The 26349-nt window shown below is 39.6% G+C and overlaps 1 protein-coding gene and 1 non-coding gene across 5 annotated transcripts in view; one reads left to right on the top strand and one right to left on the bottom strand.

Annotated features, from left to right (window-relative positions):
* dmd (dystrophin) overlaps positions 1-26349 on the bottom strand; it is an 86881-nt gene that overhangs the window by 49924 nt on the left and 10608 nt on the right. For 2 of the 4 annotated variants that reach the window (XM_028981181.1, XM_028981179.1), the window contains exons 2-22: positions 25782-25843; positions 20738-20830; positions 20571-20648; positions 20390-20482; positions 20116-20288; positions 16895-17013; positions 14327-14505; positions 13038-13172; positions 11140-11295; positions 9657-9838; positions 9271-9421; positions 8993-9112; positions 7291-7392; positions 6286-6381; positions 6018-6197; positions 5663-5814; positions 5248-5371; positions 4900-4987; positions 4311-4588; positions 3315-3501; positions 2283-2428 (exon numbers count right to left, since the gene is read on the bottom strand). In XM_028981181.1, coding sequence (XP_028837014.1) covers positions 2283-2428; positions 3315-3501; positions 4311-4588; positions 4900-4987; positions 5248-5371; positions 5663-5814; positions 6018-6197; positions 6286-6381; positions 7291-7392; positions 8993-9112; positions 9271-9421; positions 9657-9838; positions 11140-11295; positions 13038-13172; positions 14327-14505; positions 16895-17013; positions 20116-20288; positions 20390-20482; positions 20571-20648; positions 20738-20830; positions 25782-25843 — 2894 coding nt within the window. The remainder of the gene's footprint in view (positions 1-2282; positions 2429-3314; positions 3502-4310; positions 4589-4899; positions 4988-5247; positions 5372-5662; positions 5815-6017; positions 6198-6285; positions 6382-7290; positions 7393-8992; positions 9113-9270; positions 9422-9656; positions 9839-11139; positions 11296-13037; positions 13173-14326; positions 14506-16894; positions 17014-20115; positions 20289-20389; positions 20483-20570; positions 20649-20737; positions 20831-25781; positions 25844-26349) is intronic. The other 2 variants (XM_028981180.1, XM_028981187.1) reach the window with 1 other exon arrangement.
* On the top strand, positions 11986-12058 carry trnam-cau (transfer RNA methionine (anticodon CAU)). Its single transcript has one exon. It is a non-coding gene; the product is annotated as a tRNA-Met (tRNA).

Genomic DNA, 26349 nt, shown 5'->3' with positions numbered 1-26349 from the left:
GAGCAAAGGAGCAGCCAATCACACAACTATTGTTGCCCTGTCTCTCTTGATTTACAGATGAAGTCATTCTGCTGAAAATTCACATTATGAAATAAAAAGGCCATTGGCAAAAACACCTTTTTGAAATAAAAGGCTGACTCTGGGTGATGGGTTAAAAGCAGAGAACACATTTTGTTTTGTTTACCGTGTGCTGTGCTGCAATGTTTCACAATGATGATCACATAAAAACCCCTTTTTCCAATGTTGAGCTTCCGCACATCCTAACCTTTCACACCCGGACACATGACACCCCCCAGTATTCATTACAAATTTAGTTTGAGTAGTGCAATTTTAACAAATGCAATGTTGTTACTATAGTAGCTGGAATTGTCTGCTAATGAATGGAATATCTGCATAACAGTAGAGATACCCATGAGCAGCAACAATTAGCCTTGAGTTTCAATGCTGTCTTCACTAATGCAAGTCTGTCATTTTAAAAGATCAGTGGCACTGATTTAAAATGTAATAAAATTGTCTTTCTTCAGACTAGTTGGGTATCTGATGCCTCAGCAAATGCCAATGCATGTTTAGAAATTCAGTGTGCAACAGGACCCCTCTACCCAATAATATACAAAGTATACAATATACTACACCGATAGACCAGAGAGAGAGTCAGAAATCCTCTGCGAAGCCCCTGACCAATCAGAATGCTATCTTTCTCTCTGTTCCTTTCTTGTTATATTTAGTCAGTCACTTGCTCTTCAAAGATTCTTGACAATTTCTGTGTTCTTTGCTGTCGCTCTTCTATGTGCATACTCACTCTAGATACATTTCCGGGATATTGTATGTTACTTGCAGGTGTCTTTGAGTCATTATCAATAAAGATTTGATATAAGCACAATAACTACACAAGAATCATGGAAGAATTTTAATTTGAGTGGATTTCATTCTCGGAACTGGATGTTCAGAAAATGGAATGTAATGGCATTAATTAACAGCATTAATTAAGGTAGCTCATTTTCAGGGGAGCCAGGGTGACCTTAGCTCTCCTATAATTTGAACTACAGTACAGGCCAAAAGTTTGGACACACCTTCTCATTCAGTGTGTTTTTTTTTTTCATTTACATTGGTAGATTCTCACTGAAGGCATCACTATGAGTGAACACATGTAGGGTTATGTACTTAATAAAAAGTGGTGACCTGGCCTCCACAGTCACTGAACCTGAACCCAATCGAGATGGTTTGGGGTGAGCTGGACTGCAGAGTGAAAGCAAAGGGGCCAACAAGTGCTAAATACCTCTGGGAACTCCTTCAAGACTATCCAAACTTTTGGCCTGTACTGTATGGTTATAGCCCATAATGCAATAAAAATTGACGAATAAACATAAGCATTCATGTTGGAAACAACATTCTCCTATACTGTAGCTTGTTGTTTACACATCAATTACATTCAACATGCTATTACCAGAAAACCTAAAATATTCATTTGAATTTATCCATCAATTTCCATAAGTTGATCAGTGGGCAGGTTGTGTTTAATGAACAGAGAGCTTTATACAATGCATTTGGAAAGTGTTCTTGGCACATCACTGTTTCCACTTTTTGTTATGTTACAGCCTTATTTCAAAACTGGATTTAATTAATTGTCCTCAGAATTGTCCTAAACGCAACACCCAATAATGACAATGTGAAAAAAATTACTTGAGGTTTTGGCAAATTTATCAAAACTGAGGGAGGAATAAAGGAATTCTGAGGAATAAATTCTGGAATTTTGGAGTTAGGCTGTAACATAACAAAATGTAGAAAAGGTGAGTGAATACTTTCCAGATGCACAGTATGTCCTATGGCAAATCATGATTATTCTGCAGACACAAATTGCAGACTACTTCAAATAAGCTAAAACTGGTATATAAATCATCCAAATGATTAAAACTATGCTGTGATGAAAATCTCTCTGGTTGGTCAAAAATATGATCCGAAGTCCATGCTAATGTAGATTTGAATGGTTTGAACATGTTAATGCCCTGTAATCAGAAGTGAATGTCTCAGCATATCTAGCACTTAACACCTGCCTGACACTTCCATGCCCCTCTGTTCAACCCCCTGGCCCCCATGATTAGCATTTTCTTTGAAATTATGCAGTGATTGGGCTCAGAGTTAAGGTGAAATTACTCTTGAATACCAATGAATGAATACTAATGCAAACAGCACAATTTTCTATTATACAAATTTAGAAAACTGAAAACTACAAATTTGTAAATGTGTAATAGAATATTATTTCACACACATTGACAAACACACACCTGCAGGTCTTTAAGCCTCTGTTCCATGACTGGCAATTCAGTGACAGCAGTTGAGGGGACGGACAGTTTGGCTTCACACTGCTGCAGCCAGGCCAACAGCGTTGTCACAGTCTCCTTATATCGTGCAGGGGGCAAACTCTCCTGAACTAATGTCACACATATTACCCACACATGATGAACATACCCATTCACCCTACTTACATTAAACACAAATCAGCCACAATCTGGCTGATTGGTGTCTGCCTGCTGAACGTTACATATTGCATAACCACACTCAAAAAATTATTTGTTGGTTTGACTTAATTCAATTATGACACCTATTTCCACACATTTGAATTAGGCTATTTGAAACTAAGGCAGGCAAATAGGACCCTTCTATTTGCCTGCCTTAGTTTCAAATAGCCTAATTCAAATGTGTGGAAATAGGTGTCATAATTGAATGAATTTAACCTAACAAATCAATTTTTTGAGTGTGGTTATGCAATATGCAACGTACACTACAGCATTTATGAGAAATGATTAATCTATACATTTCTGTACATTGTTTCACACTGCTGCTGTCCTGCTGTGTCAGATTATTTAATAAACTTCACATTGTATTTTTCACATCTAAACCAAACTTAAAATAGTGACAATTCTTCCCATTTTAAAAGCATTCTAATAACAAATACACAACTCTGTTCACTGAATTATATCTTTATGATATCTGTCATTCTTCCTGCTTTTGATATTTCAACCTTGAGAACTCAGTGTTGACTTGCTGCCCACCTTTTCGATTATAACAAGATAATAAACCACTTTGCCTATCAATGATTAAAATGTTGATCAGTGTGCACAATATATTTTATTTAATATAATATAAATTTAATAATTTTTAATAATAATAATATTTAATAATATAAATAACGAAAACTGTTCTCTCCCACAGAAACATATCTCTACATGCACATCCAAGATGAAGTGTTACAAATGCAGTGTAAGACATCAAATTTCTACCAAGCATAAAATCTAGAGTATCAGTGTGTTTCTTACCCAACACAAGCTGTTTCTCACGCGCTCTCAGCTCCTCCAGCACCTGATAGTAATGCTGACTCAAGGCTGGGATGTCTGTATCAAACAATGCAGACTCCTCCTCTGGTTCCACTCCTTTCAACTCTGCCAGCTGCTTCTCCAGCTGCACCAAGGAAGGTTCGAAAACCAAGAGGCGAGTGATCTCATCCTAAAGAGCAAGACAGACCAGCAGAGAATATTTTCTCAGTTATTGTGGTCTGTGATAGGATTGCATTTCAGATAGAACACCTGGAAATAGTGACTGTTCTATTAATGCCTGTAGAGATTTCAGGGCACCAGTGAAGTGAAATGTGACAAGACAGTGATATATATACAATTAAAGTAAAGTGACTGGGAACACTGAATTGAACTGTATGTCTGATGGAAAAAATATTAAAGCTTAGTAATAGATGCTTTATAGGCTCACTGAGACCAATTGTGGACATCCACAGCAAACTCAATTTTACAAACGCTAAGCCCTTCCTGATCCATGTGAGAATGTGCATACAAAACTGTACAAGATTGAGAAGGTTACTGAGGTCTGTTCAATTTCCTTTTGTAACTGAGTGAATATTAATTCTGATCACCAGTTCACTGGACCCAGCAGGTCCAATCTGCAGTTAAAATGAATCTGGCAAATACATATTCAGCCACGCACATAAATTCATGCACACATCGTTAGTCAGCAGACATGCACACAGCTTCATACAAGAACATCCAGGCATAAACAGTGTTACTCTCTGTGAAGGGACTTTGGTTAGTTTAGACTGCCTTTCGTTATATTTTCCTGGATAAAATTAATTCATAGACAGACTTTACAAACCAACAGAATGAGACATGAGCACAGACAAACAAATATACAAACAAATGCACAAGGGCACTAGGACTAGGACTTACACAGAGGAAGTCTTGTAACGGACAGACAGACAAACAGACAGACAGACAGAAAGTCAGACAAATATGAATGAGTGCACAGACCATGAGCATGCGGACATAGACGTGTGCGGGGGTTACCCTGCAGCGCTCCAGCTGCACTCTGATTGGCTCCAGTTCACAGGCTGGTGGTGCCTGTACTTTAAGCCAGGCCTCAGCTGCAGCCACGCCTTGCTCAATTTGCTGGAACAGGCTGTAGAATGCCAGGAGGCGGCTCTGATAGGCCAGCCAGGCCAGTCGCTCTGACAACAGGGTACAAAACGCATCCCACCGGCTGCTCAGCTGCTGCGCTGCCTGGTGGATGTCCTCAGCTATTGCACAGCCTGCAGACAGCACACACACACACACACACATACAGATGTCAACAGACGTACCAACACAAGTTAAGACACAGTCTACACCATGAAGGATAACGCTTAAATCCATCTAACACACACACATTATGTATGCACCTATACACACTCCATCAACAGCCAAGGAAAGGGTGTACATAAGAAAAGATTTACAACAATCCCCCAACTTGCATACAGAAGCAAGGGCAGAGATAACCGTTACTATGGCAACACAGAGAGGGACAGGTGCAAGGGTTGCCATGGGGACAGTGCAGTGGTGGGGGGTGCGGGGGGAGGTTTACCGCCGTCCAGCTGATCCACAAGAGCCTGAGCAGAACGAGTCGCATCCTGCAACTTCCGTAACTTATCCGGCCTCTCCCTCTCTATTGCCTGAAATTGAAAGATCATGCAGAGGCATGAGCAGTAAGAGGCATGAGATCGATACGCAGACAAGGAAAATGTGAGAGAAACTAATTAGATTGTACACGCTGTTCTTCTTCCATCCAGTCTGAAATAAGCATCTTAAAATGCTCACTACAAAAAATCTAGAGTTGTCACCACTGTGATTCATATGAACATTCTTTTCTTTTGATCATTTGCAGTTTTTTTTCAATCATTTTTAGTCAAGCCACTAATGTGAGCATACTTACCTGCACTTTATCATGAAGGTCAGACACGTTGCCCTCTTTACGGGTCACAGTGAATTCCGGGCTTTTGAGGATGGCCTCACCACGTGTGATGAAGCTGTGGATCTCAGTGAAGTCCATGTCAAATCTGAAGAGACACAAATTTATATAGACTATGTACATACACACAATCAGGAATAAACTAATCATGTCTAGCCCTGAAATACATTATATTTGGAAATCAGTTTTCTGTTTAGTGATTCACAAACTGATAAGTGATATATAATTAAGTAATTACTGTAGACAACAATCTTTATAGGTGACATTACAGCTGGTTTATAAATATGGGGGGGTGCAAAAAAAGGTTTATAGACTTTTTGTCTTTTTGTACCATTGAATGCTATTAGGCTTAACATTGTGAGCCCGAAGACACAGTTACCTTTTGCGAAGTTCTGCATCGACAACAATTTGTCTTTTCTTCTGGGGTGGAGGTGGGGGCAATTCCTCCTTGGTGTGCTTCACAACCACCTTTTCACGAGTCGTCACCTTGGTTACCGTTGCCTGGACTGTCTCACATCTGGTCACATCTGTCTGTGATTTAGTAGCGTAGACATTACTATGGAGACTAAAATCCATTTCCTGTCATCCTCATCTATTAATTTATGTTGCTTCCATAATATCTACATCTCTTTACCAACAAGCATAATCAGAAATAGTAATAGCACCGAGAAATGGTAAAAGTACACAAATAGATCATGCTGAGAGAATAAAAGGAAGTGAGGGAAAATGTGTACCTGTGTAATGGACCTCTCCAGTAGCTGCATTAGCCGATCCCACCGCTGGGCGAAACCGTCGAGTCGTGTTTGCAGCTTTATGGCCACATCCTTACTCTTCGCACTGCTTAGTAGAGCCTGGCTCAATGTGCACAGCCGTTCTAGGACCTGTTTCTCTGCATCCATCTCAGCCTTCAGCAGCTGCACACATATACACACACACAAATCCATTTAAGGCACACTGTCCTTTATCAAACGTACACACATATTCAGGCATTCACACACTCACTACGAGAGGGGCTGTGTCACTCTGCCGACTGGCACCGCTGCTATGCATGGAGTCAACCAACTGCTCCTTCTGTGTCAGCCATCCATCAAACTCACACTGCAGAGATGCACACACAGAGTCAATTAGAATACGATCTCTGAGCCAAAAGTCACGTTATTCGTCACGTGCATAGTTATACCAGTATAACTAGTTAAAGGAATCCTGAACCACTACATTTTTGTGCATAGACAGAAGATATTCAGTTTATAAAATAAAAAGGGACTAAGACTGGTAAAAAAGTGAGCAAGCTAAAAATGTGAGCAAATATTTATGTTAAAAGAATGCAGAATGTGAACGTTAAGTAAGATCAAATGACGGGTATAGTTCTCAACAGCTGTTTTTCAAAGTTCAGATGGCAGAATTGATGCTATGATGGCTGGTGCGCAGTAAGTAGTTTTTACGTCATTCAATTTTTAATTACAAAAAGAACTCTGTATTATTTATGAATAAAGTCACACAAATTTCTCTGATGTCAGTAAAATGTCAGCCCTTTAAATCACAAAATGTTTCTCTCTTCACCAATGTAAATTTGCTGGTTTAGATTCCAAGACTTGGCATAGATTAAAATTTCAGGTCATTCCACAGATTTGTGATTGAATTCCAGTCTGCACTCCGGATGCATCGTTCCAGAATACTAATGTTCTTTTTTTCCCATGGCTGTTTTTGATTTGGGTCACTATCCTGGTGGAACAAGTATCTGAATCCTAAATACAGATCTCTGACTAACTGACAACCTCCCAGCATTTGACCGATAACATTGGCCTTGATGGCAACTTCCCAGTAGTGATTGTGTTACCAGGTTGTGAGGGGTCCCTGGGTCCTTTTTATCCTTTTTTGTTATTTAATCCTAACAGGTGGTAAGGATTAGTTCACCTTTTTTTATTTGCTTTCTGCCCTTCAATCAACCTGAAACTGCATGGAATTATCAATGAGAGTTTATCTCTAGGATTGTTGAACTGCCTTTACCTGTTCCTGAGTAAAATGCTGCCATTTCAGGAGGATCTCCTGAAGAAGCAGCCAGCGGTCTTCAGTCCACTTACAAATGGCTGCCCAGCGGTCTCCAAGGACCTGCAGAGAAGTAATAGATCAGACTATATGCATTTACACACCAAATAATACAGTGTTTGTCCGACTCTGTGTTTTGACGTGACACAGTGTTAATGTGAGTGTGTAGAGTGTTGTAGAGGGTGTCTTGAGGGTTGGCACAAAGAGGCAGCAAGCAGGCAAAAATGGTGAGGGTTGCAATTTATTATTCACCCAGTGTGTCACATAGTGATGCAATAGAAAAGTGAGGAAAAACATCAAGAAAAGGGAGCAAAAATAGAAAATACTAAAAATGAAACTAACTTTTTACAGAAAATTGGCTATTTTCATCCACCCTGAGGATCTACCTGTGAGGATTCTTAGCCACCACCACACAAAAAGTGCCCCCAACACTACAGACCTTTCCTTTTGTAGGGTACTAGACCTCTCCCCTAATTGAACCATTCCACAAAGAATATTACCACAGGGGTGTTTCTACATTAGAAACCCCAAAATATTACATCATAATCATTTACACTGTACCAATAGTCATTTGAAGTCCTTGCCATTTTATACAGCCATAATCAGCAACTGCTGATAAAGAAATACATTGCGAAATGTTCCAAATTTATAGTTGATATTACACACTCCAACAAGCACTGTTCCAACTAGGTAACATTACATACAGTGGTGCAGTGGTGCAAGCTGTCCCACTTAAAATGATGAGAGAGGTCTTAGGTACACTGTGAGAGACAGAATGTAAAAAATTCAGGAAATCACATTGTATGATTTTTAATGGCAACTGTTTGAAGTTGTTATCTGTATAAAAGACACCCGTCCACACCTTCAAACAGTCAACCTCCACCATGGCCAAGAACAGAGAGCTGTCTAAGGACACAAGGATAAGATTGTACACCTGCACAAGATTTGGATGAACCAAGCATCTTGGTGAGAAGAGATCAAATGTTGGAGCAATTATGAGAAAATGGAATCACTGACAATCTCCCTCGACTTGGGGGTTCATGCAAGATCTCACCTTGTGGGGTACAAATGATCTTGAGAACGGTGAGGAAACAGCCCAGAACTACACAAGGGGAACTAGTCAATGACATTAATAGAGCTGGGACCACAGTAACAAAGTAACACACTACGTTGTCATGGATTAAATTCCTGCAGCAATCGAAACATCCCCCTGCTTAAGACAGCACATGTCCAGGCCTCTTTAAAGTTTGTCAGACACCATCTGGATGATCCAGAGGAGAATTGGGAGATTGTCATGTGGTCAGGTGATCTTGTGTTTGGAGGGGGAAGAGTTGCATCCCAAGAACACCCTATACCATTATACAAATTAATTCTTTAAGTTTCCATTCTGTCTCTCACAGTTGAAGTGTACCTATGACGAAAATTACAGACCTCTTTCATCTGTATACACTACTGTATACCAGCTGGCATGAACCAGAAGAGCCAGGTTCAAACCCCACTTACTACCATTGAGTCCCTGAGCTTAACCCTTAACACTTAACCCTGAGTGTCTCCATGGGACCTGTCCCGCTATATACTGATTGTAAGGTACTCTGGATAAGGACGCCTGATAAACGCTGTAAATGTATGTGTGTATGCATGTATTTATGTGTGAGTGTTGCACCTGTAATTTCTGTTCCAAAGCAACAGTAGCACAGTCTCCACTGTTCTCATCCACCACCACCACCATGTGTGTCAGAGAGTTCACCTTCACCTGCTCCAGCTCCAGATCCTCCTGTAGCAGCTGCAGGAGACATAAACATGATGTAATGATTTTCTGAGTTTCTGCAAACTCTACTCATTATTAAGATCTAGGATGCAGTTGCTTGTGGTTATGATGAACATATGCCATAACTGGTTTTTAACTTTATAATACTGTAGTTAGGATTTGCTGAAACCTACTTTATGTTCCTCAACTTGGTGTTTAATGTCCTCCAGGTCTGGTCCCAGTGGCTGAGCCCCCATTCGTTTGATCCGCCCCTCTGTGATGTCCAGCCAGTCAGAAAGCTGCTTCAACTGCTTGTGCTGTAGATCCATCAGGACTTCATGAAGCCTGGATAGAGACAAAAGTTGCAGTTTGCAATATCCTGGCATGTGCGCATTCATGAAGTAAATTATTTAGTATGTTTTCGGTATTTGTACAAAACTAGAGAATGGTATAAACAAAAACAACCCAACCCAATCTTGATTAATTATTTAAATGTATAAATGTACCATATTTTTACAGCACAGTTGTGTTACTAAAGTTTATTGCTACAGTGAGGTGTGAATTGGAGGGGATGGGGTACCTGCTCTGTCTCTCCATGCTGGTGACTCTCAGGTGTTCCCAACGGGAGTTCAGAAGATTCATTTGCTCCCTCACCTCAGTTTCTTCTTCTTCAGTCAGCCTCCCTCCTGCCAGTAGATGTGCCCCTGCCTGCAGCACCTGACCTATATTGCCTTGATGGGATGTCAGCTCTACCATATACCCCTGCAAGAAGCATTAATTGTGAACTTTTATGAAAACATCTGCTGTTTACAAATGTTAATTACAGGCTATGAAGTGTGGAATCAGACAAATTAAGAAATAACATTTCAAACTAGATCCATATACCAATTAGTTATGGCATTTGCCATACATCCTTAGTCCAGTGCTGATGCTCACATGCCCATTGTATGAATTTTTGAACATGAACAGGGGTCAGCATGTCGCATTGACAAATTTCATAGTTCACTGATTTTCCTTCCATAGACCACTGTAGAATGGGAATATACCACAAGTGCTGCAGTTTTGGAGAGGGTATAACCAAATTGTTAGGATTCATTGGGAGTAAAAGCTTAAAAGTATTTCACTGCATATCATACCATGTATGACTGTGTATGTGACAAATAAAATTTGAATTAGATTTTTTTTTATTTGAGTAGTTCCTTCTTGCTTCTTTGGAAGGGACCTGAATATAGGGCCTAGCTGGAGCCTGAATTGGTTTATGATCACACTCATGATATTGGAAGTATCTGTTCCTTGATGGTTTGGTACCAACTTCCCACTCTTTGGGGTTTGGTATTTATGGACTTTGGGAACATAACCAACCTTTAAAAAAAATTGCAACCTGGTGCTTAAGGCTGTCCAAACAGTTGGAGAAAGTTTTGGTTGGGCACAATGGGGAAAAGCTGATGTTCACTGGAACAGAGACTTCCAATACTTCTCTCTGCAGTCCTTGGATGCCAAATGCATACACAGCAACTAAATATTTATTTTTTTTGTCTTCAAGTGAATCCATAATGTCTTGCACTTGGGGAAAAAGCATTATGTGCTCTATAATGAGAGCATACAGTGTTTCAGCACATCTAGTCTGAAAAAAAGATCAGCTTCCTACAGATCTGTGTGCGTGAGTGTGGAATGGTATTCATTTACCAGTCCTTTCTAAAAGAGATCTACAGTAGATGAACTTTCTTCCTCAGAAAGAAGGTGTGACTTGTGTCAGGCAATTTGTCTTGTTAGAGTGGAGGGGGCACAATGCTATTGGTCCTTATTAACATGAAAGAAAAATATTGGTTGCTCTCACAAACCTGATGATTTAGAGTTGTGGGGTTTTCATCCGATAATCATGCTTTTGATCTTGCATTTGTTTCCCCTCTGTAAGTATTCCATGTTTTTATTCCAGCACTTTGGTACATTGCAACCATGATTCTGCCATTGTTTGGAAATTACAACCTCATGGAAACAACCACCTAACCACCAGAAGATCAAATCCATTTAATTTTGTCATATGCTAGTCACGTTTTCTGTACCTCATGTGTATGAAACTGCTCCTTAACCTCCTCTACATATGTGGAGATGGGAGGTTGGGCCTGCAGGCCATCCTCAGCAGATAGCAGCCAGGTCAGAACCTCTTCTAAGGAGCTCTGATATGCCTCCAACCCAATATCACCAGCCTCCTGCAGAGTCTGCAGACAGAAGGGAAGAGAATGCAAGAGAATGACAAGAGAGGAGAAGAGATTGAAATTAGTTGCGTTGAGCTAAAGATGAAAGGATTAAACTTTTAAAAGAATAAAAGATGCAGCTTCTCTTCTTCAGCACATGCAGCAGACAAGGACAATGAGCTGACCAATTCTTTCAGGATTTTTAGCTTTTGCATTAGATGCAACTCATTTATTGCAGAGATAGTTATGTTTAAGCACCTAACATGAACTTTATTAATAAAAATGTAGTTACTAAATAATCAAAAGGACCTGTATATGGTGTTTATTCTTGGAGTTTTGGTGTTGTTACACTTGGCTCTGCTCAGCCCATAAAAGGAGCTCAGATCGATTAGGAAGCATTTTTATGTATAAATGAACACCATGAACACTCCACCTTGGTTCGGGAGGTGGAGGTGTGAGTCTACATCATGGTTCACGTAACCTTTGCATTATGAATACTCTTGTTTTGCTTTGATAGTTTTTTGCCCTGAAGCCTTGCCGCGGGCAGATCATAACATATAGCCCCAGAGCTCCAGAGGCAATACACTCAACTGAAGTGGACTAGAAAGAGAACCAAGTCCCTCTTCAATTCCTTTTTCTGTTGGTCTACATTTTAGACCATATCTTTAGGACTGACTTTGGTTTCTTAAAAAAAAACTAAATAGAGTTAATAAAGCCTTGTTAGCACAGTAGGTAGTGCGTCAGTCTCATAATCTGAAGGTTGTGAGTTTGATCCTCACACAGGGCAGTGTGATTTATTTGGGGGGTCATAGTAGCCTAGTGGGTAACACACTTGCCTATGAACCAGAAGACCCAGGTTCAAATCCCACTTACTACCATTGTGTCCCTGAGCAAAACACTTAACCCTAAGTTGCTCAAGGGGGGGACTGTCCCTGTAACTACTGATTGTAAGTCGCTCTGGATAAGGGCATCTGATAAATACTGTAAATGTAAATGTAAATAAAGCAACTAAACAATTCAGCTACTAAACAAACACTGGCATCCATGCTTGCCCACACATACAGGAAAAGATGCCTTGAAGTTGTCTGGCAGTTCCATTGTTATCACACACCGAAATGTATTCATTAAACATGGCAGAATAAGTGGGGCTTATTTCTCATATTTACAGAATTTTCAGAAGAGTGCACTGGGCATCAGAGAGTAGCAGACAAAAACATGCAGAACATTCCCTTTCCCGTTTATAATTTCCTTTGATTAATCTGCTATTTCCTAGTGCAGATAAGGGATAGGATTGCGGCATATAAATCAGGAACATAAAAAAATTCTGTCTTCAAAATTAATTAAAACAAATGTCTATCTCTGAACCTCTTATTAGCCAAATCCCAAGAGCATGTGATAAATCAGGATCTTCACCCCTGCTTTGGGTACTAAAGGGGGAAGTATTTTGATGGTAGTGACTTTACAATCTTTTTTTTTCAGTACAAAACACAGACCCCAAGGGCTTTACTGTGAGTCAGGTGTGAAGTCCCTGTGGCCAATCGCAATTAGTCATTATCAAACTAATGATCTGAGAGAAGAAAGCCAGCTATGAAGCATCCTGCTCTATTTCTTTTCAAATAAAAGAAGATGAGAGAACGGATGGAGCTCATGCTTTTTAAGGAATACTGTAAGTAAAGGAACTAGCTAAGAGAGAGCAAAACAGGAAGGCTTGGTGCCAAATAACAGAAATTGATCAAGAAGGGGGGCAACAGCAAACATAGACAAACCTGTGTGGTAAAGCGCCTCCTCTTCTGTTCAGGTGACTGGACATATGCAGCTTGAGTGAAGGCATAGCTTTTATAACGGGCCTGAGAAGAGGGAGAAGGGCTGCGCACCCGACCCTGGGCCACACTTACTGTGATCTGAGAGAGAGAGATAGAGAGGGTGGAGAAAAGGTCATACAGAATGCGAGATGGATGGATAAACAAGGAAGAGAAAGTGAATAAGAAATAGATTGGGAAAGCAAAGTAAAGAAGAGGGGAGAATGATGTACGTTTTCTGAATTACAAATGTCAAACAAAAATGATTCAGTTTGTTCTCTCGGAAATCAGTGGAGAGAGGAGTGAACATCTCCTGCATATCAGATGAAGACCAACAGGCAGATCAAGCCATCTTCCAACACCACCACTGTCCAAAACACACCCTATTAATCAAACTTAGAAAATGCAGTTATTTATTTTTCCTTACATTTTGGTACTCAAACTATATGTCACACTGTGTATTATAAAGCATCCTCTTAACAGAAGTCCACCCTTCAAAACTATCTAATAGATTGACTACATTATTGCTTTCCCTGGACCAGTGTATTCACTGTTCATGTGTTCAGTATGGTGAATAACTACATTTTAACTTTCTTAGATAGCATTAGGCATGGCATATACTTGGAAGCGAGTGCAACTTTGTGCAACTGTGCATTTTTGGTTTGCCTGCATCTGAGTGTGCCACTCAGATCAATGCACTCATCTCATTCATTGTCATTGTCATTGTCACACTAATACTACTCAGAACCAACTAAGCATCCATAAACCATACCTGTTTCATACACTGTTCCTGTCACTCATACCTCACAATCCATGCCTGTCATCACCACAGACAACCGTCAAAATGAGCCATAAATACACAGCCAATGCAATGCCTCAATAATGATATAATTATGTCTAAATATTAAAAGAGAGTAAAACATTGTTATGTGATAATGCCATTTAACTAGTTAACAGTTTACCATTTTACATGAATATGAAGAATTCACGAAGGTGACTATCTAGGACACAAAGCATGTACAAAAACATACGAGATCAGCCCGATAGAAACATGAAAGTGAAATGAAACATTGAGTGAGATGATCTGTATATAGACATCATGTTTAAACTCAATGTTCAAGAAGCACTGTGAGAGGCTTCCTGCTGTGAGTTGTTGTGTGTGTGCACAGATGCAAACAGATGCCATTGGTGCTGAGCAGCTGTGTATGGGAGTTGAATTAGGGGATGAATGACTGCATGTGTTTGTGTGTGTTTACCTGCTGTGAATATCGGTGCTGAGTGAGCTGCCATTGGTGCCCCTCCTGGCTGGCGCGTAAAGGATTCAGAGTCTCCACCTCCTCGATTGCTTCCATGGTGACAGGGTGTGGCAGCACCTGGAAGAGCGAGGTGACGTACATAATGATGGACTTCTTATCAGGATGGGCCGTCGCCACATCTGAGGGAGAAAGAGAGAAAAACAGACAAACACAGAAATAGATGGAAAATGTTTAATGAGAATGTGGTGGTATGGTCTGATGGCACTCAGGCTTTACAATAAGTGCAATGCTTTGTTGAAACAACTCTCTCAACATTCTGCATGTGTACCAGAGCAGAGGTACAAAAATAAAATAATAGTTCAGACAGCTCTAAATTTCTCTTTGTATGTATGAGAGAATATGAGAGAAATAGCTATTTGATGAAATTAATAAAGACCTTCAACTCTCTGTTAACCCTTTACATTGTAATTCTAACTAGCAGCACAAGCACACATACCACTCTATCAGTGTGGAGCATATGGCCTGGAACTGTCATATTACCTATTCTGATGGTGAGTGTGTGTGTGGTTGAAGCAGGGGGGCACAAAGAAAGGCAGGGTACTCTGTGTGAGTGTGTGTTCCTCTGTAGTGTGGACTCATTTGTCACTGACTAGCAATATTTGGAATAAGCTACTGTGTCAGTAACAAACTCGAATTGACTGTCAGGTGTGTGTGTATGCATTTTATGGTGCGTATGACAGCTCATAGCTGACTGTGTGCAAAATGCCTGGAAGTGGTCCATAAATGTGAGCGGGTAATGGTGCAACGTTCTGAAATGTGGCTGGCATGACTGCTGTAGGCTGGAGACTAGAAAAGTGAGAGAAGTGGATACCAAGATGAAAGGAGGGAAGAAAATGAGGGGAAACTTTTCAGAAAGTGCCGCTGAAAAAGAGAAATTAATAATGGAAGGAATAAAGACAGTGAACACAAAACAGGGGTGGTATGAACAGACAGATTCAGCAATTTTGAGGAAAATTTGCAATAAAAGGTTGATCTGATAAATCGTGAGAGAAACTGACACCTCAGTCGAAAAAATCAGTGTAGAATAAACAGGACATGTGAATGAGCAGAATGGTTTTGTCATCACCTCCCTGCAACCATGAGTAAAGCAGCAATGTACTACATTCTCTTGTAGACACTCAAGACTGTGGGTAAAAACAGTCCAGATATTCTTGAACCCCTCAACAGAAACTGTAGATTTGTTCAGAATGTAATATATTTTAATTTAACCATGTGTTAATGGTTAGTCTTGTAACAAAAAGTAAAAAAAAGGAGCAGCTCTGGCTCTTGTATCTTGTGGTATAAGGTGAGGATGATATACCTCGATGAAGTTTGAGTTCCTGGAGGTTGTCCATATTACTATTCATTCATACAATTGCCCCATAATGTAGTTGGGATAAAAAATGGTGAAAGTTCCGGCACCATGGAAGACAGGCTGGGAAAGTATGAGATGATTAATGATGACAAACATGGCTGTTCCCTAAAGAGAATGACTGCAGTGGATGCAATAAAGAATGAATGCAGAATTCTGACAGTTCTGAACCTTAATGGAATGAGCACAAAAGACAAAGGTGTACTCGCTGTGGGACAATGCAGAGAAAGCATCTTCTAATTGCTTTTTACTCAAGATAAAGATATTTCATATCATGTGTAAACACCATAATATACACATTTATATCCTCTGGACCATGTTCTCTAAAATACTCCTGGTCGAAGACAAAGGGGACTGTTTTAGTTTTTATGATGCAAGACAGGCTTGATAGTCTTAGACCTTTAGCTGTGTCATTATGTCTTTTGTAAATTGTATTCATTGGTAAAGTAATTAAACGTATGATAGACAAAAGAATATTCTTTGTAGCAGCAGCAGTCAATAATAAAAGTAGTTGAGTAGTTGTTATCTTCAAAATGTGACTCTGGACAGCCATCTCTCTACTCCTGTGAGGCCGTCTTCTCTTTTGTTCGGAGACGCAGCTAAATGTAAGAAGCAGCAAATCCATCAGGCTGCCAGGGTAAAAAAGATATTGCTGCACAGCTGCACAAGAGAGTGATTAATCTCTGGAGTGAGACAGAGATTCATGACTGTTGTTTGGAAGTGAGATATATCCCACTATTAGTGAAGCATACATCACACCTTACTTCGGAAGCCATCCTATTATACTATCTGAGCAAACCCCGTACGCAAAAATCATGTGTTTTTCCAATTACTCAAACTCTATACAGTGTACAGACAGCACAAACACCAACTGTGTGTTGGTTTACTCTATAGTGATCTTAAGCCACTATCAGAGGCAGAGTGACACCTTCATTGCACAAAAGAATAGCAGAAATATGGTAGTACACAGGTCGTCACCCAGTCACCCATGAAGAAATGGGAAGTGCTGAATACTAATCCTCACAAATGGAATTGACAGTGTGTCTGACTGCTCAGTTTGATAGAGAGAAACCAAGGTTACACTGTTAACTCCTGATTAAGGCTAGGATTATTATATAATAATATAATATATGAGAATATAGCGTATAGACATTTACCCTCAGCATCCAGCAGTCTGTCAATGCCCAGGTGTTTCTCAGCGATGCTGAAGGCATGCTCCAGCCTTTCTAGTGCCGTGCTCTTCTGTTCCACCACATGCCAATCAAACAGCTCTGGCCTATCAAGAGAAAGATAAAACAATGAGACAAAACCCACCCAACACCTAACCTTTACAAGGTCAGAACTTCCAAGTCCTAACAAAATCAATAATCAAACTACAGCCAACCTAATAAATTACTTACCAAATAAGCTTTAAAAAACCAAATTCCATATGTTATGAACTTGTGTTTCTGAAAGGTTAACTCAAATGACTGATGACTGACGTACAGTCCCCTGAGATTGTTGGAAATCCTTTTATTACTCATTGGTTAATTTCAAAGACAGCTTTGAATGGGAATGTCATGCAAAGAACAGAGAGCCCTAGGAAAAGAGCTTGATTTTTAAATCAACCATCTAAATCACATTTCATTAATACATAATTTCATATCAAAGTCCATTTCCCCAAACAACAGGTGGTTTTCTTCTACATAGTTTTTAAACTATGTAGAAGAAAAGATTAAGATTCGATTTTTTTTGTCATCAATTAATGATAAAGGAGAGCTTTATTAGGCTCTAAAAATGAGCATCTGTTTTACCTAATGCCCACCCAGAGGCAAGTGAAAAAGAGATGGTTTGTGCACGTTACATGATCCATGGTCAGGGAGAAATCAGTGTATTAAAACTCAGAGTTATAGAAGGCAACCATGAATTTTGAGGAAAACAATAAATATGTTTTTTTATTATGGGGACAGAGTAACCAAAAATAAGTGGCTTAATCAAGAAAAACATACACCCAAGCTCCCTCCATTTAAATTGGGATATGCATAAAATCTTTAATTGCTCTCCATATCATGTATTAACCCTTAACACTTTGATACATTGATGAAAATGTTTAATGTTTTATTTCATAATGGAGTATAATTAAATATTCTTTCATCATGCAGCAAGTTTTTAATTAAGTGTTCTTTCATTATGTGAGAAAAAGATTACAACACTTCCTATTTTGTTCGCTTCTAATTACACTGTTGTTACTCATGTTTGAATCAGTTATTTAACTAATTTTTCATCCCAGTTCACTAGAGTAACTATTACTCTACTGCCCAAGAACAATGAGGCAGAGAAGCAAAAGCAAATTTAATAGTGGAGAAAGTCTGAGGGCTGCCTTGAAAGGCATGAGAACGTTGTTCTGTTCTGCCTGACAGTTAGACCTAGTGACAAGCAATGTTCATTGTTTTAATTTATAATAATTTTTCATGTTCAGTCTTTTCTGACTCAAACACAGTTTTTAATAGCTGTCAGGGCATGTGCGCTCACACACAGTCACAAACATGAAGACACAATGCATTTAAACTAATAATCACAGACGAACACAATTACGGAGTCAGGGTGCATAAGACATTTACGGCATTTAACAGACGCCTTTATCCAGAGCGACTTACAATCAGTAGTTACAGGGGCAGTCCCCCTGGAGCAACTTAGGGTTAAGTGTCTTGATCAGGGACACAGTAGTAAGTGGGATTTGAACCTGGGTTTTCTGGTTCATAGGCGAGTGTGTAACTCACTTGGCTACTACCACCCTATAAAACACATGCAATTAAATTTGAGTGAATTGATTTTTGCCATTCAGTAAAAGAATGTGACATTAGGTATATGACCATAATGTGCTCTCATGCTCTCATCTGTTTTGGATCAGTGCCTATGGAGGGATATCCATAGGTTATGAAATAGGATCATTAAGTTGGATGCATTAAAAAATTACATTAATTAGTTTTTATTTCATTTTATTTATTCATTTGTTTGTGTATTTATATTGCTGACAAGAAATCTGGAGCAGCTGCCAAAATTGAACCACACTATTTCTAGTTCTTCACTGTGACCACAAACCACAATCGTAGTGGCCTAGCGGGTAAGAAAGCGGCCTCGTAACCGATGGGTACCCTTGTGCAAGGTATCGCCCCCACACCCTGCTCCCCGAGCGCCTTTTAGGGCTGCCCACTGCGCCCTAAGGCTGATGGAACTTTCTTTTCTGAGTTAGAGATCTGAGTTAGAGGTCTTCTCTGAGGGTTGAATATCATCACAAAATGGAGTATAGATATAAATTTCACTTTATATTTTCATGGGCTTTGAACTCATGTTTTAAATGCAGGAAGCATCATTCTCAGCAAACTATTGAAGCATAGATTCCACTGTAAGTCTTATTGATTCAGAGAGTCAGTGTGTCAGCTCTTTGAAGGGCTGGAAACTCTTATGCATGTGAGCAATGGTAGATAAAGCATGCTTTATGGGAACATCTCACAGAACCATTTGCAGAAATTCTTGCAGCTCGATAATTAACCAACGATTAAAGGACTCCTACACTCCGGCCAAGGTTTTCACTCCACTCCTAGTCAGTCAAGAAATGACTACCTAAACTTCAGGACTAACAGAAAAAATGCCATATAGTAGAGGTGATGTAGATGGTGGTTAGTGCCATGGCAAAACTGTCTCCATCACCCCACCCCAGAATTAGGTCAAACTTGCAGCATTTTGCACCACTACAGATATCTTAAATATTTTATAAATCCTGGTCAGACATTATCCTCTCACTGACATCTTTCTATTTTATGGTCATGCTCAAGTACTGTCATAATTTTATTAAAAATGTGAACATGCTGTTCTAAGCCTCTGGTGTGCTTTCTATGCCAAACTGTGCTTGTTTTACTTAAATACAGAATTATCTAAATACATTCTGAAGGGAATCAGGCCAAGGCAGCCACAAAGATACACTTCCAGGGCAAACATCATAAAATTAAACATACATCAAATTGACGCACAAAAAATATTGAAACCTTTTACTTTGTTCCCCCTTTACCCATTTTATGGCTCCATTCCTCCTTTCACTTCACTGAGGACTTTATTCATAATAAGACATTAAAGCTGTTAAATAAGCACTTAGAGACCCCTCTAAGAGTACTTTTCTTAGAACTCTGAAAGTCATTATACAGTATACATGAAGTGGGTGGCAATGGACCACATTCTTTTTTTTTCAACATCTTGTACCTTGATAATTTCAAAAGAGACTGCAACTATTGCTGAGTTGCTTCTGAATTTCTCTTTCTTACTGTTTTGAGTAAATACTGATGGACAATCCCTAGTGTGTGTTTGTACATACTGAATAAAGTATGTCTTTCTCATGGTATACCTGTGACTGTGTATGAGGGCATTGAAGGCAAGTCCATCCTCCCAGCTCCGTGAGAAGTTGAGTACGTTGACCTGTGGATAAGTTCTAGTTGACTGCCTCACCCAACTCAGCAGGATCTTCTCACTGTTGGTCTGCTGCAATCCTGCCATGACATCCTTCATAACATTCTTAACCTGTAACACACATAGACAAATAAATTTATTTAATTATCAACATTTAATGTAATGCTCCAATAATTTAGTAAAGTTGGTTAATTAGGTAATCACCAACTCACCTGCCAATGAAGGATGATGCTCCAGATGAGGCCCAGGATCAGTTTATGATTCCCATCCACAATATCGGCTCCTCCTATATTCACCAGCTCTACCTACAAATCCACCAGGGTGGATAAGTCCTTGTGAGTCATGAAAACTGAGCAGTGTGCAAACACACTATGCATGTACTGTGCTACTCACATTGTTCTTCTGAAGAATCTGAAGTGCTCTGTTGACATTATTAAGAGAGTGCACTCGTGTGAAACCTCTCTCTTTTACCTGTACAGACATACACGTTAAACACTGCAGTAAACCATGAGTTTTTTTTGTTTTATATTTAGCACAAAAGATGTCACAAGTACACTGACCAGTTCGTGTCCTACAAGGGCCTCCAGGAGCTCAAGAAGATGACGGCCATCACAGAGGTCAGTAAAAAGGTCATTAATGGTTGGTTTTCCGGCCTATAGATAAAGAAAAAATGTTTTCTGTTGTGGGATGCCTCAGTTTCCAGAATAACACAGCGGTACATTGTGCATACTATTTCTTAGATTCAAAGAAACCCAGTTCCCTCTGCATGTTCCCTCATATTGACAGTGTAAGAGGTGTTATTAACTGAAAAACATGACTGAACAAGATCTTGGGAAGACTACTTTATAGATGGCTGAGAGTTTTTCAGAGACATGTATAAGGATGATCTGATTCATCAGCATCTATCACTATTTATCTGTAAAGACTGACCAAAAGAGCTGATTATATGACAATTTATCAAACATGTCAGTGCACAACTAAAGAATCTTGGTGATAAAATGTTACCACAAACAAAATTACACTTTTGAGAATTTGGCACTTCCATGAATATGGTAAGTATGGTGTGTAGTCAGTCATTCAGTATAGCTGGTTACCAAAACAAATGGTTTTCTGGAAGGTAGGGTAAGAACATTAACCCATTCGGAAGCAGCAGCACAACTCAAACACAGATCTTTCAAAACGTTAGCAATTATTACACCAATAGTCCATTTTAGATATCAATAAATATATAGCAGCTTTTCAATGATTTCAAGATTTATCCTCATTTCAAAGGTAATATTTTTTTATTTTTATGGTTGAATGCATAAAAAAAAATTCTTTACTTGAATTTTAACTAAAGTTATATCTATTTCCATAATCTGAGAAGGGGTCTCACACCTAGGACACACTTATCCATCACAAACATGCAACACCAAGAAACACACCACCAACATTATATTACACAAAGGAGGAAAACATTGATTCTCACTGATCATTATGTACTGTATGTGTGGATATGTGTACACCCTGCCCTAATCTGCTGGTCTGAAATAAAGTCGAGAAGTGATTATCATTGTAATACACAGCACAGCACACGGTGACACAACAAAATGTGTCCTCTGCTTTTAACCCATCACCCTTAGTGAGCAGAGGGCAGCCATGACAGGCGCCCTGGGGAGCAGTGTCTGGGGACGGTGCTTTGCTCACTGACACCTCAGTGGCACCTTGGCGGCTCGGGATTCAAACTGGCAACCTTCTGATTACGGGGCCGCTTCCTTAAACGCTAGGCCACCACTGCCCCACACTGCCCCTCGTGAGCATAGACCTGATCCTCAGTATCATGCAGAAGAGATAGAGCTGACATTTTATGCTTACGAGGACTGCAGTAGCTTTGGTCATGCAATCAAAAATTCCTGATGAGCAAGGTATTTTTAAAGCAGACAGTTTTAAAGACTTAAATCACCCTTAAGTATTCTATTCTTCATTTGATAGCCTTATAAATCTAATTTCTACTAGATTCTCTACATGTTAATTCTGATAAGAATAATTAAATTGGCCATAATCCAGCCCAGAAAGATGTGCAAGTGTATAAGTCTCAGACCTTCATACATGCTGATATACATATATGTGTAATTATTTGTGAATTGTGCAGGTACAGGTTAATCAATTGGCAGAGTTTTCTATGAAGCTAGTGTGAAACCTTTGTTTATCTCTGATAATCCTCACTTCAATTAGATGTAATTACTTTTTCATAGAGATAAGGGAACATGGAGGCTAGGCTGACATCAGGCAGAAGGCAGAATTGGTTTGAATTTTCCATTAACAGAAAACACATTCAAGAAAATCTACAAATTAGGTTTTTATGTTGTAGAATGGAGTAAATAAGATTACTTTTACACAGTCAAATTCCTTAGAGGAATTATCTTAGAGGACTAACACCTTTCCTATGATGCAGAAAATCAGGGCCACTGAGTTCAAGATCATGAGCTTCCACCCATAAAATAAAGCTGCTAAAATGTCTCCTGGAACTTCCATAGCAATATAAACAGCTAAGGCATCACTAAAAGCTTGACCTCAGAGCAGTTCCTCTCAACCTTTTTCAGTGCACTAGAGATTACATTCAGTGTCCTGTAGAACAAGCCAGAGCCTGACTACATTATGAAGTTTGGTGGAGGGGGAATAATGGGGTAAAGATGTTTTTCAGGGTTTTGGCCAGTGGCAGCCCGAAAAACATGAAAATGAAAATATATGAGCTATACATTATACAGGCTGTCAGGACTGTGTACAATCTGCATTCAAGTGTAGTTTGAAAATGTTCTCTCTCATTTACCACAACCGAAAATTCGTGTGACATATATCCACTTCCTTTGGGGCGCAGAAATTTTGACCATAGACTCACACTATAACTGGCTCATGTCCACTGGAACCCTCTCCAATGCAAAGTATAGCGGAACCTTCGGGTGCAGAATTCTGCGGCCAAAGCCAACCAACAAGGTTACAGCTCCACTCAGGAAATTCACTTGGGAATTCCCAGAAGTTCACTGTTGAACTTTGAAGCAGCTAAGCAGTTTTTGGAGAAAACTAATTCGGTTTCATCCCTAAAAAGCAAATTTCACAGAAGAACACCACAAGAAAAACTTAGTAGCAGCAAACCAAGAAGCTTAAAGAGATTAGCTACAGAGGTGAGGTAGGCATACATTGCTAAAAACATACAACATCCATTCCTGCAGATGTGCAGGAAAGGTAGTAGCCTACTGAATAAAACACTCGCCTATAAACACTTATTACCATTGTGTCCCTGAGCAAGACACTTAACCCTAAGTTGCTCCAGGGAGGACTGTCCCTGTAACTACTGATTGTAAGTCGCTCTGGATAAGGGCGTCTGATCAATGCAGTAAATGTAAACAATGTAAACATGTAAATGCACCAAAATTCAAGTTAAGGTCAACAGTTAGACTCATCTTCGCACATCTTACAAGCTCTCACTGCAGTGATGTAGGGCTTCCTGACCATGGTGACAGCAGCCCTCTGTCCACTTTTTCTTATGTCTGTACATAAGTAAAAGTACAGTAAAAGTGTGAAATGGCAAAGGAAACCTGTATTTTTAAAAAAGTGTAGGGGTTTGTTTCCCAAAGGAGAGGGCGGTGTCACAGAGGGACATCACAATTTTATGTATGCACTCTGACTGCCATACCAACAAGCCTGTCTCCTTGGTGTTGCAGTCAAGTTGCATGTTTGATACCCTGGAGACCAAGGGTTGAGGCTGGGTGGGGTGACTGCTCACCCCTTTGGCTACAGGCCTCTTTTACTTTGACATTTTTAGAGGTGTCAATCCTATTGCCCAGAAGGCTGCCTCAGACTCCTCTTGGATCAAGCAGCATTTGCTGTCAGGAATGATAAGGAAAGTGTAATTCAGCAGAGCCCCGGCCCAGGCAGACTTTCCTCCCCTGGAAACAAAGGATGCGGGTATCTGTCCGAAAAACAGGCAGCAGCTTTCCCCAACCAATGCAGAAATAGGGCAGAAAATTGCATATTGAGAGCATCTATAGAAGAGCAGAAAACTCTTCTCGTGGGTAATGGAATGTGCCTCTTTAAATTGAATGTGTCACAAATAGGTGACTTCTCAGTGCACAGAGGTCAGAGAGGAATACCTCACTAAGCCTTTTAAAGTATATCCCTTCTCAGGATTTTATCAGTAGCACTATATTTCCTTGAACTGGAAATATCTGGTTATGTGAAGAGATAAGATAATATAAGATAAGCTTAGATAAGATTGTACAACAACCAGACAAGCTGTAGGCACAATGAAATTAAAGGACTGGTCCTAATAATATAGATACAAAATGAGACAGGAAACAAACCCCCATAATATGAAATACAAATACTAATGCATCTCATCCGGTATTTGCATAGCATAAAAACAAGATGTCACATGAATCATCATAATATTAAGCATAAAGTTATTACATAAAAAGTGGAGTGTAAAACATCCCACCATTGGAAACAGGTTCTATGGGGTGACAAATGACACTTTTGTAGCACTCGGATGGGCAAGTCTGGCTTTGGAGAGCCTGACCTACCTGATTACATTATGAAGTTTGGTGGAGGGGGAATAATGGGGTAAAGATGTTTTTCAGGTTTTTGGCCAGTGGCAGCCCGAAAAACATGAAAATGAAAATATATGAGCTATACATTATACAGGCTGTCAGTACTGTGTATAATCTGCATTCAAGTGTAGTCTGAAAATGTTCTCTCTCGTTTACCTCAACCGAAAGTTCCTGTGACATATATCCACTTCCTTTGGGGTGCAGAAATCCTTACCATAGACTCACAGTATAACTGGCTCATGCAATATTCAAAAATGTATCATGGACATAATGTTCAGATCACTTGGAGTTGCATCTGATAAGTAACCATGGGCAAGGGAGAAAGCCCTTGAGAAAGATTAGTAAAAGTGGAGTTCCCCGAAGCTGCTCAGAATTTGAGAGCTATTGAGAGTCAGAAATAGTCTCTTCATTGTAGACTGGAATGGAAACCAAATGTGACACAGATGCAGCAGTGGCACATCTACAAAACAAAGGTTTTCCTTGTGAGAGGACCTGTCCTCATTTTGAGACAATACTCATGTCTGAGACACTACTGAGGTTACATACATGTGGTAAAAGTCCTTCTATAAGAGTTGATATCTACGCTCTCAAACAGACTGCGAAAGAAATGAAAGGCCACATGATCTAGCGGTTTGTGTTATGCATGGGATCTTAAACTCTCTCACAAAAGCTGAAGTCACTATCAGCGAAAGAGAGCATCTCAAAATTGCCTCAAATTACAAAGGGGTTATGGAGACCCTCCCACAACAAGTTAATCATTTCAGCCTTCACTGAAGAGTGTCAGTGACATTCTTTGATTTTTTTTTCACCATGTTCATCTAAGGGAAGAGATCATGTAGCAAATGAAACTGCTTAGATCAGGAATAAGATAGATGTGAAGATGTGTCGAGTAGATTTTGAAACATGAAAAAAATTTAATTGCTTTTCACATTACAGACCACACATATCCAAGGACCAAATATGATTTGTTCTCATGATTCATTGAGTCAGTATATGTGTTTTAAAGAGAATACATTACCTTAGAGAGTTGTGCATTTATCCATTTTGAGAATGTCTTCTTTTGAACATCCTCCCTCTCATCTGCAGAGAAAAAAATGAATACAGTCAGAACAATTCATAGTATAGGAACTTTCCCTTCTCGCTCACTCACTCAATGAACGAACAAACAAACATGCCTTTTTTTCCTGGAGTACAGCAATAACCCAGAACCCTAATCACAATTGCACATTTTAAGACTTTAACAGCATCTGCCATCTGCTTTCCCTGCGTGAAGGCAATATCCGTCTCATGCTCACTTTCTCTCCAGCACTCTCATCATCTCTCCTCCTCCTGTCTTACTCAGTAATCAATCTCGCTCTTCCTCCCCTTGCTCTCATCTGCATCACTTTTTCTCCTGAACACGATTTCATCCATAATGAGATCTGAGGAATCAATATTGCTCATGAACACCAAAGGAAAAGCACACGGAGACAAGAAAGAGAGAGACAGAGACAGAGAGTGTGAGAGCTACAGACAGATGTAGGCAGAGCAATGTAATGCTTGAAAGGAAAGAGAGCAAGATGCTGTTGTTGTTGTTTTTTTATATA

Source organism: Denticeps clupeoides, chromosome 5 (assembly GCF_900700375.1).
Source record: "Denticeps clupeoides chromosome 5, fDenClu1.1, whole genome shotgun sequence".
Classification (NCBI taxonomy): domain Eukaryota; kingdom Metazoa; phylum Chordata; class Actinopteri; order Clupeiformes; family Denticipitidae; genus Denticeps; species Denticeps clupeoides.
This window is presented reverse-complemented; position numbering and strand designations above follow the sequence as displayed.